This window comes from Triturus cristatus, chromosome 11 (assembly GCF_964204655.1).
Source record: "Triturus cristatus chromosome 11, aTriCri1.1, whole genome shotgun sequence".
Lineage (NCBI taxonomy): Eukaryota > Metazoa > Chordata > Amphibia > Caudata > Salamandridae > Triturus > Triturus cristatus.
In genome coordinates this window covers 48753006-48769390 of record NC_140594.1, presented here as the reverse complement: position 1 = coordinate 48769390, position 16385 = coordinate 48753006, and the positions used below count along the sequence as shown (strand labels likewise).

Below are 16385 nucleotides of genomic sequence, written 5' to 3'. Positions count from 1 at the left end.
CTGAGCACACTTGCACTGCTTTTCCCCTCAACGCCACGATCGGCCAGGCTGGGTTCCGCCGATAGGGACTGCATCTCCCAGCATTCCAGGGGGACCAGGTGACGCTCCCGCTCCCGCTGACGAGCTTTCCCGCGCCTGGAGGCATTTAAATCTGAGGGCGGTGGCGAGGACTCTGTGGGCTGTTGCTGGAATCCTTTGTGTGCGGCCGGGCTTGTGCTCCGCTGAGCACACTTGCACTGCTTTTCCCCTCAACGCCACGATCGGCCAGGCTGGGTTCCGCCGATAGGGACTGCATCTCCCAGCATTCCAGGGGGACCAGGTGACGCTCCCGCTCCCGCTGACGAGCTTTCCCGCGCCTGGAGGCATTTAAATCTGAGGGCGGTGGCGAGGACTCTGTGGGCTGTTGCTGGAATCCTTTGTGTGCGGCCGGGCTTGTGCTCCGCTGAGCACACTTGCACTGCTTTTCCCCTCAACGCCACGATCGGCCAGGCTGGGTTCCGCCGATAGGGACTGCATCTCCCAGCATTCCAGGGGGACCAGGTGACGCTCCCGCTCCCGCTGACGAGCTTTCCCGCGCCTGGAGGCATTTAAATCTGAGGGCGGTGGCGAGGACTCTGTGGGCTGTTGCTGGAATCCTTTGTGTGCGGCCGGGCTTGTGCTCCGCTGAGCACACTTGCACTGCTTTTCCCCTCAACGCCACGATCGGCCAGGCTGGGTTCCGCCGATAGGGACTGCATCTCCCAGCATTCCAGGGGGACCAGGTGACGCTCCCGCTCCCGCTGACGAGCTTTCCCACGCCTGGAGGCATTTAAATCTGAGGGCGGTGGCGAGGACTCTGTGGGCTGTTGCTGGAATCCTTTGTGTGCGGCCGGGCTTGTGCTCCGCTGAGCACACTTGCACTGCTTTTCCCCTCAACGCCACGATCGGCCAGGCTGGGTTCCGCCGATAGGGACTGCATCTCCCAGCATTCCAGGGGGACCAGGTGACGCTCCCGCTGACGAGCTTTTCCGCGCCTGGAGGCATTTAAATCTGAGGGCGGTGGCGAGGACTCTGTGGGCTGTTGCTGGAATCCTTTGTGTGCGGCCAGGCTTGTGCTCCGCTGAGCACACTTGCACTGCTTTTCCCCTCAACGCCACGATCGGTCAGGCTGGGTTCCGCCGATAGGGACTGCATCTCCCAGCATTCCAGGGGGACCAGGTGACGCTCCCGCTCCCGCTGACGAGCTTTCCCGCGCCTGGAGGCATTTAAATCTGAGGGCGGTGGCGAGGACTCTGTGGGCTGTTGCTGGAATCCTTTGTGTGCGGCCGGGCTTGTGCTCCGCTGAGCACACTTGCACTGCTTTTCCCCTCAACGCCACGATCGGCCAGGCTGGGTTCCGCCGATAGGGACTGCATCTCCCAGCATTCCAGGGGGACCAGGTGACGCTCCCGCTCCCGCTGACGAGCTTTCCCGCGCCTGGAGGCATTTAAATCTGAGGGCGGTGCCGAGGACTCTGTGGGCTGTTGCTGGAATCCTTTGTGTGCGGCCGGGCTTGTGCTCCGCTGAGCACACTTGCACTGCTTTTCCCCTCAACGCCACGATCGGCCAGGCTGGGTTCCGCCGATAGGGACTGCATCTCCCAGCATTCCAGGGGGACCAGGTGACGCTCCCGCTCCCGAGCTTTCCCGCGCCTGGAGGCATTTAAATCTGAGGGCGGTGGCGAGGACTCTGTGGGCTGTTGCTGGAATCCTTTGTGTGCGGCCGGGCTTGTGCTCCGCTGAGCACACTTGCACTGCTTTTCCCCTCAACGCCACGATCGGCCAGGCTGGGTTCCGCCGATAGGGACTGCATCTCCCAGCATTCCAGGGGGACCAGGTGACGCTCCCGCTCCCGAGCTTTCCCGCGCCTGGAGGCATTTAAATCTGAGGGCGGTTGCTCGTCCCGCGAGGACGCGCGCGGGACGCGCCGGGCTAAGCCCGGGCAAAGGGCGGGCCCTCTGTGGCCCTCAGAGGCACTAGGAGGCCGGGCTGGGCCACGTCCAGTCACAATTGATTATTGGGTACTGGACTCGTATGACATATGAGAGCTTCTGTTGCAAACCTGTGAATATTGTAGCGGTATCCGGACTGTCTAGGTTAAATATGTTGCTTGGTGTGGTGGTTGTGTAGCGCTACAGGTAATAGAGTAACTGATATATATGAGGTGTATTGTTGTATTGAGTAGGTAACTGCTGATTAACAAACGCTGAATAATATCTGGTCACTTAGTTTTCACCATATTGGGTGTAAGGGGGTTGTTTACATAAAGAGGGCAATGGCTACCAAACCAAAAACTAGATCTACCAAAAGTAAAGCGAGCACCCCGCTGATTACGTCAAATGGCCCATCTAACACTGATACTCTTGTCGGGTATTCTGCACCCCCAACGGCCATTGATTTAATGCTACGGAAGGTCATTGGGGCAGTAAACGGGGAAATTGAACGCACCCAGAGACGCTTATCAATGACCCCCACGCAAAACCCTCATACTCAAACACACAGTAGTCCTATGCAAGGCCCACAAGTAAATCTGTGTGATAGCCTGTTAGGTAACAGCCCGGATATTTCAATTGAAAATTTACCTTGTGGCCAGCAACTAATAGAGGTCGATTCACCAATTGCTAAGGTAACAAAAAAACTCAACTCTGATAAATCTATGTTGCCTAAAAGAGGCCCCAAGTTCACGCAAGCAAAGAAGTCAAAACCTTCTAATAAGTGTAGGAAGAAGCAATTAACTGAGGACGAGCCTATAGATGTAAATACATCAACTCCACTAAATCCCCCAGGATGGCTACAACCAGTTATAGCTGATTTGCAAAAACATCTAGAATCCTTCATCACTGCTCAAATAAAGCCACTCTTTAGCAAACTAGATAAAATCACTAATGAGCTTCATAAACAGGCTAAGTTGAAGGAAAGTAACTCCAACCCTGCTGGAAATTCAACCCCAATTGTAAATCCCCCATCAAGGCCACCACCCATGGATAACACTAGCACTAGAAATGAGCTATGCATTACTGCCCAGGTTCATGTTCCATCTATAAGTGCAGACCAGTTACAGGATAGAGGTCGGCCTGAAAACACTGAAGACTGTCAACTCAGAAATAAAGATCAGTCTAGTAGACCGCAGGTAAAGTCAGGGCAGGTTGTGTCCCATGAGCAGGCGGATGCATGGCAGAAAGTACCTATTAGCAAGGGAAAAATCTACCCCTCCCCCCCTGGAGTAAATTTACCCCCTGAAGCAAGCCCCTATGTTGTGATTTTCGCTGGGGTTCCTGAACTCAGGGGGGGCCAAAGGGAGGTACACCTAGAGCTAAAAAATAAAATTATATACTGGTTAAATGCACACAGACCGCTCCAGGGGAGGGAAAGGGGAGAAATCATCCATGTAAGAAGAGTACCATGGTTGGGCAACAGAGGAAAAGACATTGAAGGGGATTGCATTATCGCAAATTTTAGGAACCCAAAGTTAGTGGAGTATATACTGGGAAATTACAACAAAAATGCAACTAGTACTATTCGAACTTTGCCTCTGGCCTATTTTTATCCTAGAAATGGCCCTGTGCCCCCTCTGACTCACAATCTAGGTGGGAAAGGAGGAGGTACAGATGGAGGCTGGATAAGGAATAGTGAATACAGTTATTTCCCACCTTTAAACTCGCTGGGCCCACAGTGGGAGAATAGATTCAGCCCCCTCCAATCATTGGACGAAAATGATTGACTGATTAAATCAGTTGTATGTTTGGTAGGGAAGGAATTAAAGACGCCCACGGAAATAAGTGAACTAACATCAGAGGGAATGCACACATCCAATGACTTAGAAATCGGCCCGCAACACCAGATTGGGGAGAGGACAGATCCACTATTAGAAGGGAGGGAGGTACACGAATTGGTTACCCATGGCTTAAGGCTCTCCGGGACACAGGACCCAATAGTGAAAATAACATCCTGGAATATTGCAGGCCTTGCTGGGAAAATAAGCAATACAGAATGGAGGAAGCAATTAAGGGATTCCCATATAATAGCCCTGCAGGAGACATGGGCAGTTGAGCCCGATAATTATTATTTAGAGGGGTATAAATCCTTCTTTGTACCAGCTCGAGAGAGTAGGGCTGGTAGAGCAAAGGGAGGTCTATTAATATACGCTGATGTTAACCTGAAGGGGAGATGGACTGTGCCTGCTTGGACCTCAGATAACTTGCAAGCAGTTACCTTCCAGGGACATGGGCTGAGGGTACAATTATTTAACTTCTATAACCCCGGCCCGGGAAGTGGCACTAATGCCGTGCTGGAAGAATTAGATCTTAGACTACAACAGGAATCTGATCTAAGAAAAGGCGGAGATAATTTATTCGTTCTCCTAATGGGGGACCTAAATTGTCATCTTTGCGCACGTTTGACACCGGTAACTACCCATTGGGATCTATGCCCATTTGAAAAGGGCCCACATTTGGAGCACACAGTCGAGGGTATACTAATATCAAAAATATTAGGGAGACACTCATTAGTACATACCATTGACTTGGTAATCCCAGAACCTGAGGGCACCCTGATACCGACCTTCAAAGGAAGGGGATGTTCGTCTATTATAGACTATATTTTTATATCCACCTTCGCTAAACACCTGATTGGGATGATAAATACCAAATGGAGTGCCTTCAGCGATCATAACCCTTTGGTTATAGATATACTGTACAAAGACCATACTAAAATGAATAAACAACTGGATATTATTCTACATCCCACCGATCAGGGAAGGCGGTTAAAATGGGCAAAAATCAACGCCCCTGAATTTTATATTGCATTGGTGCAAAAGGGGAGAAAGTGGCTTGAGGAGTGTTTAGACCTCCACATTGAGGGAGCTGACTTAGTTGCCGCTTTTAGGGAGCTAACGGAACGCGTTGGGAAACTTTTGGTGGCAAAAGGCTCCAGAAAATTAATGAGTCACCCAAGATGGTTTGATGTAAATTGTGCACGTGCACTAAGAAATCTAAAGTCAAGCCTAAAGGTAAAGCCGAGGAATATTGGGGAAGTGGCAAAGCATAGGAAAATCTATAAAATAACGATCCTAGAAAGAAAAGCCACATTAAAAGCGGAATTATGGGCGGATTTAAGAGAGGCTGGTGAAAACAGAGACTTTACTGAATTCTGGAAGATCATAAATAGGCCCTCTCTGTATGATTGTAACACACCGGTCGTCAGCACAAATATACTCCCACAGCAATGGGTAGCCCACTTTGAGAAGCTCTATAATAATTCCAAGGCCTGTAAACAAGAAGGGGAATGGGTTGGCAACAGGAATGAGGCACGGGACTTCACACTCACGGAGATAACGCAAGCAATTAATGGATTAACTTCAAACAAAGCACCTGGGCCAGATGGCACTCCCCCAGATCTGTATAAAAGTAATGTTGATCTGTGGGCACCTATTTTGATGAGAGTGCTAAACGCAGCCATTAAAACAGGACTCCCGAGGTCATGGTCCACTGCCCTAATAGTTCCTATTTTTAAAAAAGGAAATAAGGACAATCCCCAATGTTATAGACCTATATCACTAATTGATGTTTCGGCAAAAATTTTGGGGCGGGTGGTTTTAAATCGTCTAATGGCCTGGACGGAAGAACAGCACACAATAGTTGACACCCAGTATGGTTTTAGAGCGGGAAGATCGACCAGTGATCAATGTTTAAATTTATACTTACTGGTCGCTAAATATACCTGTGCGAGTAATGGGACCATTTACATGGGATTTATGGACCTTGCAGCGGCTTTCGACAACGTGAACAGAAGTAAGCTTTGGGAAATGATGACTGCATTGGGGATTGATCAGGGATTGATAAACATTCTGAGAGAGCTGCACTGGAACACTACGGCGAGGGTGCGCTATAGCATGGAGGGGGGACAAACTGATACCTTCCCGTGTTCAAGTGGAGTAAGGCAGGGGTGCATTCTTGCCCCCTTCCTATTCTCACTATATATAAATGACTTAGAGGCAACCCTCGTAGCCAAGGCAGCCGATTGTCCCAGGGTAGGAAAGCGTCAAATACCTGTTCTTTTATATGCGGATGACGCAGTCCTCCTTGCTCGGACACCGCGAAGTCTCCAAATATTGATTAATGGTTTTGTAGACTTTATGGAAAAATTAGATTTGTCTGTAAACCTGACCAAGTCATTTGCGTTGATCGCAGGCAAAAAACCGATTAAAAAACCAGTGTTCAATATTGGGACCCATGTCATGGATATAGTAAATACCTTCCCGTATTTAGGTCTACTGTTTGATCAAAAAAATCAATTTGATAAATTGGTGGAGGAACGCTGCTCTAAATTAGCTTCGTCATGTGGTGCAATCCTGAATTTCGCACAAAGATTAGGCTGCGGGTCCCCCGAGCAAGTAATGACCTTATACAACTCAATAAGTATAGCCAAAGCGGTATACGGAGCAGAGGTGTGGGGCTTCAGGGATGTTAAATATCTGCAAATGGAAGAAGATAAATTTATTCGCAGAATACTGAAGATCCCACACACGATACCAGCTGAAATCGCACACTCTGAACTTGGTATCCCATACATTGCTGACTTGGTCAAAACTAAACCAGTTTTGGCTTGGCTCAGCATCTGGGCAAACCCGGATGCTGAACTAAGCAAGGAAATTCTTAATGACTGCTTACAAAGAGACAAAGGAATGTCAATCCCATGGCTGAAATATGTTAAAGTAACCCTAGAATCTGTAGGCCAGCACACACTCTTTAGCACCCCTGCTCTAATTTCAAGAAATAGTAAAACACAAATTAAAAGATTGTTGGTGGATAAAATGGAAGCCCTCAGGGAGACTAAAGCACTCACATCAAAACGCTCAGTGGTAGCCCATTGTCTAGTTAAGGAGACAGGGGGCATGGAACCATATCTATTCCTGTTGCATAAACAACAGGATAGATTTTTAATGTGTCGTTTTAGGCTCAATTTGTTGCATAATATTTTATCTTATCCATCGGGTTTTACTGCAACTATTGAGCAGAAGGGTGCCTGCGGCTGCGACAACTTGTCTCCGCAGGACACCCTTCATTTTGTATTATTATGTCCATTTTACCGTTTACCTAGACAAATGTTTTTAATTGATATTTTAAAACGTGGAAAATTCCGACATGCAAAGGTAGCTTTGTTGTTTCTCCAAAAAGCAAGCGATATGTACACTTTATGTTCAGTGATAAGCTTTTTGAAAGCTGCAGTGAGATTAAGGAACACTAGAGACTAACTCACTATTTGCACCTAAATGAATTGTAACAGTTCGGCTGATGGTTATTTTTATATTGATGATATGTATAACTGTATATGTTGCTGTATTTTTAATATGTACTTTTTATGATGATTTTTAAACCATCGAAATAAAGATTTTGAACTGAACTGAACTGACTTGATTTGTATGCAAAGGTTGTTCTAGAGAGTTTTCTTCCAGACGCTTTCAGGATGTTGTCTTGGAATCTTGTTAGCCTTCATTGTGGGATGAAGGTGGAGCCTAGCACAGTTGATATTTGTCGAAACTTGAAGAGGTTTTATAGATATCTGGATGTTTTTGCACTGATGACAGAAGATCCTGGGTTGAATTTGGTCTTCAATACTTGGCCAACATAGCTGTGACCTGAACAAGGAGACATGGTTATTTTTCTATAGACCAAAGATGATCCGTATGGGTCAGTTTTGGACATCTAGTTTTGTAATGTTTCTGTTTGGGGGATTGAGGTATATTGCCATGCAGTAGAATAGCCTTGATAGGACAACTGCTCTGATCAGTGATTGTATGTGTTGGATGGACAGGAGAGGGATGATTTTAGGTATGGCTTATCATTAATTACAGTAATCTGTGAAATTCCATGAAACAGAATACCTGTTTACATACTTTTATGCCGTGTGATATTATTCCACCCTTCAAGGTGTTTGCTAGATCACAGATTCAAGATTAGCCACGGATCCGAAAGATCAGAACGCTCTTGTCACTCCACCGCTAGTGGAACAAAATGCTTCCATTGCTTAAGAATGGTTCCATATCATTTTTCTGCATCTATTTATTATTAATTTTACATTCGTTTCAGGAGATTAATGTTTGAGTAATTAATTGTCTTGCTTTTTATTAGCTTTTCTTGCTTTTTGACATTAATTTCAGATTTTTTTTTGATCCAAATTGTTTTTTTTTCAGCATCTAATGGGTGTGGAGCAGTGCTACTGAAGGAGATGTAGGGCCACCTTACTTTCTAGTAAGTGAGCGTACTACCCCAGACGAGGTGTTGAAATGCTTCATGGTGAGTAGCACGCTACTCCGTAACACAGATTAAGTGATTAGTCCAGTGGTTATTAGTTATTGTTTTAGATTGTTGGTTATTGGGTTAAATGTGTGCTCTTAGGAAACTGCTAGAGACATTTCTACCAGCTTCTTGTGGTAGATTAAGTTAGTAGCAGTTAAGGGTGATTATTAGTGAATATTTGTGCAAGTGGAGAAAAGGGTGAGTAGATGGCAGGAGGTTGGATAATGTTTGATTGCAGGAAGAGGTTGCACAGAGGGTGAGTTTGTGTTTTGAGATGAGCGATGAGTTAAACTGGGAAGCTTAACTAGGCTAGAAAAGGGGAGATATTGCTAGACTGCAAGGAGCGATGGTTACTCAGAAAGCAAGTTTGGAATTTTTGTGAGGAGAGGCATGTTTAGTTTGCTGAAGTGTAGGTGAGAGTAAGGCAGATAGGCATGCGGCAGAGAAGGCAAGACTCAAAGGCTTTAAGACATGTAAACGATAGACTGTAATTAGAGGATCATTCAATAGAAACGATGGAGAGGGAATAATCACTGGCTAAAAAATTTGGGTGAATTTTGTTCGGAATTTTAGGAATATAGTGGGAGTAGGATTTTGAGAGCAGATCAATCTGAGGATGTATAAAGAATAAAAAGAAAGATTGAGGGGTTGTTACCTGTGGGCTAGTGATTTATGTTGTTGCGTCTTTGGTTGTTTCATTTGGCTTTTAGTGGTGTTGACACAGTCTGTTTTTGCTTACATTGATATGGAAGATTATTTAGTTTCTTTTGATTTCATACATGGCTTATTGTAAGATGAGGTATGGAGTTATATGGTATGTCAGGATAGCTGGTTCTTTAACATTTGTCTGGTAAAATATGAAGGGTTGGGCCTTCTCTGGAGTTTTCATTGAATTATTCTGTTTTGATTTAGTTTGAGATGGATGGCTAGATTCTAGAGGCATGTGGTTAACCCTGGAATTAGTAAGGAGTTGTTTGTAAAGGTATTTTGCTGATGTGGGTCCTGCTTGGTATTAGAGGGTCCTGGAGGGGCAGTTGTCTGTAGGATGAGAGGCCAGAGATTATAATCATGTAGATTATCTGTTGATCCCTATTGGAATAACCAGATCCTAACTATTCTTCTGAACTCTAAGTGATTCTCAGTGGTTCTATACTTTGTAAGTAAGGAGTTCAATAGTTTTGCAGTTTGAGCTGAGAAGGTAGAGCCACCCTTGTTTGTCTTCCTGTAAGCATAAATTATTAATCATGGTGCTTTATAATTCCTAAAACTGGAATTGCTGGTGCTGGAACTAAACTTCCTGTGTTGGGAGTATTTGGTGATTTTTGCTTAAATGAATTTTGGTCCTTTGCCAGTCATTGCTCTGTGTGTGGTGCACAGTAGTTTGAAAGAGGATCTTCTTGAAGTTGGGAGCCAGAGTAGAGCATTTAGGCCTGGGAAGATGCGATTTGTATATTTACATTTAGAAGTAGTTTTGTTGCTGAATTCTTTGTAGCCTTAAGCTAGTTTAGAGTGGAATGCTGTTAGCAATATCATGTTTGGAGAAAATGGATGATGTTGTTGCTTATATCTTGAGGAAATCCAAGATGTGGAAATATGTGTTTAAGAGTTTTCATTGTGTACAACGTTGATTGAGACAGTCTGTCCACTTGAGTACTCATGGAAAGTATAGAGACACAGAAGAAGCCAATATTTCCTACTTATTTTGCTAATTTTTAGTGCAAGTCCCAGTTTGGCTGGCTAGAAAGTTAAAGGATCATATTTTTTGCATTCACTGCAATTCCCGATTTCAGTTTTTGAAGCATTTAGCTTGAGGTGATTACATGTCATCCATTGAGCCACGGTGGTTGGCCGTTTCACCTTTGTAGTTGGATCTCCAGCACCTATAAGCCCATTTCTTGGATATTAGTTGTGCTTTATAAATTGCTGTTACATTGTCATGTACATTTACCTAATGAATGGTTCTGTGTGCATGATTATATAGATATCTCGAGACTTCAGTAGCACTGTGGTGTGATAAATGGGTGGTTGTCATACCAATATACACATTTGTTTGAAAGTCACAATTTGTATATTCAAGAAGTGTCCACAGGGAGAGCAGTCTTTATATTGCTGGTTGTAGGATAACAAGCTGGCCCTTAATTTAGAAGATCAAAACAAGAGTATGCACCACGGCGTAGTCATACAAGATTGCTACAAGGCCATTTCAGTGGCAGAAGAGTGTTATAGAAAAACCTAGTAAAATACGATCATAACTAATATACACTCTCCCCCACCACCACCAACAAGCCTTGGCAAAGCCAATAGGTCTCGCCTTTGAGCCCCTTTGGCTCTGCCAATGCCTGTTGCTCCTGCTGTAGCCTGTTCAGCATGAACAAAAGGAGAAAAAACATGCGGTGAAGCAGCCACTGGTGGCTACATCATTTTGTCGACACACACAGGCATGATCAAGCATATGTGTGAGACCATGCATGCTACTTCAAAAATGATTTGAGTGCCTCTTTTTTATATAAAAAAAAACTTTTCACCGATATGAAATGGACAAGAAGACAGATAGGATCCCTGTAAACAGAGGAGTACGCCAGGGTTGTGTAATGGTGCCCACCCTGTTCTCCTTATATATGAACGGGGTGGTTAGCTTTCATCATGAAATTTCCATTGATGCCCCTTCCCTGGCAGGGGACAGGGTTCCTACTCTGCTCTTCGCGGATGACACTCTCCTTATGTCTAAGACTCCGGCTGGGCTCCAAAAGCTCCTAGATAAATTCCATCTTTTCTGTGAGTCTAGGGGGCTGATTGTTAACACCTCCAAAATTGTTAACACCTCCAAAACCAAGCTTATGGTGTTTAACCCCTATGGGCCATATAGAGGTAATTTTACTTTAGATGGAACCCGCTTAGAGCGAGTCACAACGTTCGATTATCTAGGCATCCGGCTCACTGAGAAAATGCATTGGCGGCATCACATCGACAAAATGCTTCTGAGCCACAAATGTGTGGCAGGAGCGTTAGCTAGAGAACATCTCTCCTCGCAAAGCAGGCAGGTGGCTCCCGCTCTTACGATCTATGCAGCCAAAGCAGTTAGTTCAGCCCTTTATGGTGCCGAATTATGGAGTTTCGACAACGTAGATGGAATTAACAGATCTGAACACAAATTCTTAAGAGATCTAGTGACGCTCCCCAGCAAGGTACCACTAAAACCCCTGATGAGCGACATGGGTAGGCGATCTTTTAAAGACATAGCCAGGCTGCGGGCCTTGTTATTTTGGGCCCACCTGCGACAGACCCCCGAGCTTGCCAGCTATGCCTCCGCGCTCACAGAATTGATGGCCCTAGATGGCAACCAAAGAATCAGTTGGTTGCTTAATCTAAAAAAAAAACCACTTTTTGCGCTTGGCCTCAAGGAGTCGTGGGATACCCAAACCCCACCTAGCAAGTCTGAGCTCAAAAAGCGATATTGGACATGGGTAGACGCCCAAGAGCTTAGCAATTTGAGATTAGGAAGGCTCACAGAAGAATTTTATCTTCACAAGCAGCGCATACTTTTAGAACCTTATTTAGATTTTATCCAGACACCGCGAGACAGGGCACTTTATATTCAGTTTAGGATAGGCTCACTCCCGGTACGAGAGCTAGCTGTAAAGTGGAGCGCCCCACATCAGACAACAGCAGACTGTCCCTGCTGTAAGGTACCAACTGAAAGTGTGGACCATCTCATGTTTGCTCGCCCTGCTTATAAGAATGCTAGAACAAGATGGCATAAACCAATCTGTAGCCAACTGGGCACCCATGAACATAGTGTTGCTTTGCGCATTGTGAAATTGGATGCAAGGACCCTCTTTGCCTGTGGCGTGGCCCAGTACCTTGGGCGCGCTTGGATAGTAAGGTTTAAATCCCTACGTGTGATATTTTAATGAATGATCATGTTTCTATACTTTTATTATCCTGTGGCCAATTGGTCTGTTTATTTGTATTGCACTGTCACTTTATATACCATTATGCATATAAGCTGGAATCAAATTAATTTTATTGTTGTACCAAGTTTTTATTAGTAATAGTATGCCCCCACTATCTTCTGGAAATATGAATATATTGTTATTATGGATTGCATATTTTCTTTTAATTGTTGTTTATCTGATAGCTCGTATTTTTATTGATGATTGTATGAATGTTATTGCTTTTAAGATACCTTTTATCAAATAAAGCTATCTTTGACTTGACTTGACATCAAGTAGAGCAAATTCACTTTTTGCAAGTATAATACATTATTACAAAATAATTTAAAAATTGGACTGTGAGATGGGGCCAACATCTGAGAGGTTAGAGGCAGGAAAACAATGGGTAGTAGGTAGAGGGAGGGGAAAAGCGGCACAGGGAGAGTAGCACAGGGTTCAGGCGCACAAGCCAGTGAGAGCAACATGGAGCAAAGGGGAAGGACGCACACAGATGCCAGAGAACAACATGAGTGCCAGGGTGTAGAAGCACAGGAGGGAGAAAACTGGAAAAGACATGCTCTATCATAGAGAGCTTAAGAAAAAAAGAAAAACATTGAGTTTCCTAAAATTGAGCAGGGGAAGGATACAAATAAAGAGGCTATGCTCTGAGGATGGGACAAACACAAGAATAGTAAGGAAGGCAACAATTAAAAACACAAGCTAATAAGAATAACAATAAAGCCGACAAATAGTAAGCAATGAGCGGACTCAAAGCCCGCCGTAAGTTCGCCATCCAGGCCAGACTGGTAACTCAAAGCAGCCCTGCCAATTTTGTCGGACCAGCCCCGGGACGGGGGAGGGCTGAAGTGTGAAGCATTGCTGCTTTTGTTAATAGGGGTTGATATTGTAGCACTGCTGCCAAACCAGCCCCCAGTAACAAAAGCGGCCCCCACCACTGCAAAACCGGCCACACAGCCTCCTGGGGGGAAACGTCCGATACCTGCTGTGACCAGCCCGACTTTGTTCGCAACAGGTCTTACACTGTCTGGTAGGCTCAAGAAATCTTCCAAACATAATTCTTTGGAAAGGAACTCAATTAATAAATGAGCTCTTAGAAGGCAAAGTTAAAAAAGAAAATGTGAAATTCCTAAAATGTTAAGAATGGCATGTAGTGCAATGAGTTCAGTGATAAAGCCAAGAACGAACACAGACTTTCTGTTTCCTTTACAGCTTTGAAAATTAAAAGCCTAACCCTATATAAGGACCAGATAACTGCTGAACAGGGAGAAAGACTCCTCGTCCCATGCCACTATAAAGCAGATGACGCTGTCCCACCTGGCGCGGTGAGGGTAGATTGGGAAGTCATCAAAGAAGACTATGGATTGCACGTTCCTGTGATCCGGGCTCTAGACTCGCTGGTGGAACCATTGCCAGAGCCCAACTATTTCGCTGAAAGAGCTCAGATGTTCCTCTCCCTTATACCTTCCGGCAACTGTTCGCTTCTCATCAACCCAATATTCCTGAATGACAGCGGTACCTACCAGGTCAAGATCTTCCTTGACGGTCAACCTTATGACAACTCTCCATCTACCAACATTCATGTCATTAGGAGAGACCCAAGAAGAGGTAAAACCAGAAGATGCTGTATCTTTATTTGTTATGTTTTCAAATCAGGTTAGCACACTTTCTGCTAAAGGTTTCAATTACTTTTGAAATAGGATAATAGTAGTGTATTTGCTTTTATTTCCTATTGAATCTTTGGGATGGTGCTATAGTAAGTTACCAACGAGACGGCGTGTCACTTCTGCTTCTGCTATGCTTTTGCCACTTTTTGGATTCCTAGAAAAGCAGTGGACTTCCACAATACAAATCCCAACCTCATTCCAAATAGCTGAGGTAGGACTACACAGCGTCTGACTTATGTGCCTTTTATTCCAGACCCGGAGCCCAGGGGGTGGTTAGAAAACAGGGCACAAGTAACAGCCGTGTACTACTCTGGGACTGATTTAGCGTTGAGTGGTAACAAAACATCCTCCAATTTGCTTATAATATGGTAAATTCACTGTTAGATGGTTCTCCTCAGCTGGGCAGAAATGCCTCTTCCATACAACTCTTACTATGAACTTAATTCAGCTGGGCGATTATCCACCGAGAGGGAATCTAGCAACACATGATTACAGAATTCCTCCACTAGCCAGAGGACTTTTTCGTTACCATTCCTGTTTGTCCTGAAGTGTATAAGGGGAAAATATTTCGAGTGCCTCAAGTGGGGATTTTTTAAGCACATATTATGCTATTTTTTAGATAGTCCTTGTAGGCGACTAGAATTAGTACACGAGGGATTGCAAAATCAGGAAATACATCATCTGAGACACAAAAACATAAAGAAACAATAAGGAAAAGTGTGTAAATATGAAGGATGAAATATGGAAGAATTGTAATCCTGCCAGTATTGTGTGTATATTACTTCTAGAGACTGCTAACCACTTGAACGTGAATGCATTGGTGTGAAGGGTTGTCCGCAGACCATTAAACTGGTCTATGCTAGTTCTTCTGTGAACATTCACGCTTTAGTAAAAGAAGGTGGTAATGAGCTGTGGATCTGAACTACCTTCCTTCACATCTATTAGGGTGAAAATTTTTTCAGGGTTGTTTCCTATTCTCATACTCACTTGAGAAAGCATGCTTTGGGCCACAGATTAAGAGGGCGCACTCAATGGCCCGACCATGGTGCTAGATGGGGTCTGATCAGAGCAGACAGTGATTTGTCCCCCTTAACAAATGTCTACCTTAACTACAGTTTTCTGTTTTGATGCCTTCAGGAAGGAACCATTTCGCTGCAAGGTCGTTAGGGAGTAAACCTGCGATTGGGGGAGATTCACTGTCCAAGCTGCTGAAAAAGAAGCAGAGTGGCGTGATTGGGGGATATGCACAGTCCAAGCCGGAGAAAAAGAAGCAGAGTGCCGTGATGGGGGGATATGTACAGTCCAAGCCGGAGGAAAAGAAGCAGAGTGCCGCGACTGGGGGAGGTCCACAGTCCAAGCTGGAGGACAAGAAGCAGAGTGCAGCAACTGGGGAAGATTCACAGTCCAAGCTGGAAACTAATAAAGGAGCGGAGGAACCAGAGCCCATGCCACAAACAGAAGACATTCAAAAAGCTCCTCCCAAAGGGGAAACCTCACCTTCCACGCCGAAAGCAAAAATGAATAAGGAAAAAGAGAAGGCCCCAGAGGTCTCGAAGAAAACAACAAGTGAACCCTTGCCTACTGGTACGGTTGAGCTGGACCCGGCTCTCGTACGAATGGCCCAAGATCTCCAGTTGTTCCACCTAAGGACTAAGATCCCACTGACGGCGATTGCGGTGATCTCCATAACCCTAATAGTCATCTTCTTTCTCGGCTGTGTCATTGGATTTCTTTACTGGTACGTTGAAACTGCTTGTGTATTCCTATTTGAGGTGATTAAAATACTGCACTGTAGCCAGAATCTGGAGCTCACTGTTCCTTGAGCTAGCCACCCATCCTTTGACTTGATAAGCCTTGTCCACCTTACATGTCTTTGAAGTCCCTTTCAAGGTAATATCATAAATGACCGATTTGAGGAAGACAAGATAGGAGTGCACTTTTGATTCAGGCATAGTCATCTACATTCCACATCTGGATTGCAACCCTCTTGCATGTCCAAGATGTTTCCCTTGCTTGTACTGAATTGTGACAAGCCTCAATGTAGAAACTGCATGCAGCTGCACCACCTCACCTCTCCTTTTTATCAGTGAGACAGCATGTGTTTTCAAAGGGAGAGATTTCGCAAAACTTGCAGCCAGATTCAGAGGTTGGTAATGACGATTCTGAAATAAACTATGGATCCTTTGTACAAGTCAGCAGGGTCTAGCAACAGAATTCACATTCCCTTGATGGCACATGTCCCATGGGTAGAGACTCTGGCTTTCCCGTCAAGCTCACCAGTGAATGGTCCTAACATCATCACACCACTCCAGTGTCGAATCAGATACTCAGTTTGGAATGGGCCTTACACTATGTTTAGCAGCGTTAGAACTGTCAAAGACGGTCATCAAAACTTAGCAAGTGTTATCATGAAGGAGATCTTCATGGTGTACAGTGGTTGAAATGAACAAAGCC

General features: G+C 45.0%; 1 protein-coding gene across 1 annotated transcript in view; it reads left to right on the top strand.

The window, feature by feature from the left end:
- The window catches only part of LOC146783199 (uncharacterized), a 153525-nt gene extending 137771 nt beyond the window's left edge, over positions 1 to 15754 (top strand). The window contains exons 2-4 of the mRNA XM_085632813.1: positions 8209 to 8311; positions 13477 to 13872; positions 15069 to 15754. Of these exons, the coding sequence (XP_085488939.1) occupies positions 8302 to 8311; positions 13477 to 13872; positions 15069 to 15754 (1092 nt within the window). The 5' untranslated portion in view covers positions 8209 to 8301. The remainder of the gene's footprint in view (positions 1 to 8208; positions 8312 to 13476; positions 13873 to 15068) is intronic.
- Positions 15755 to 16385: the final 631 nt, after the last annotated feature.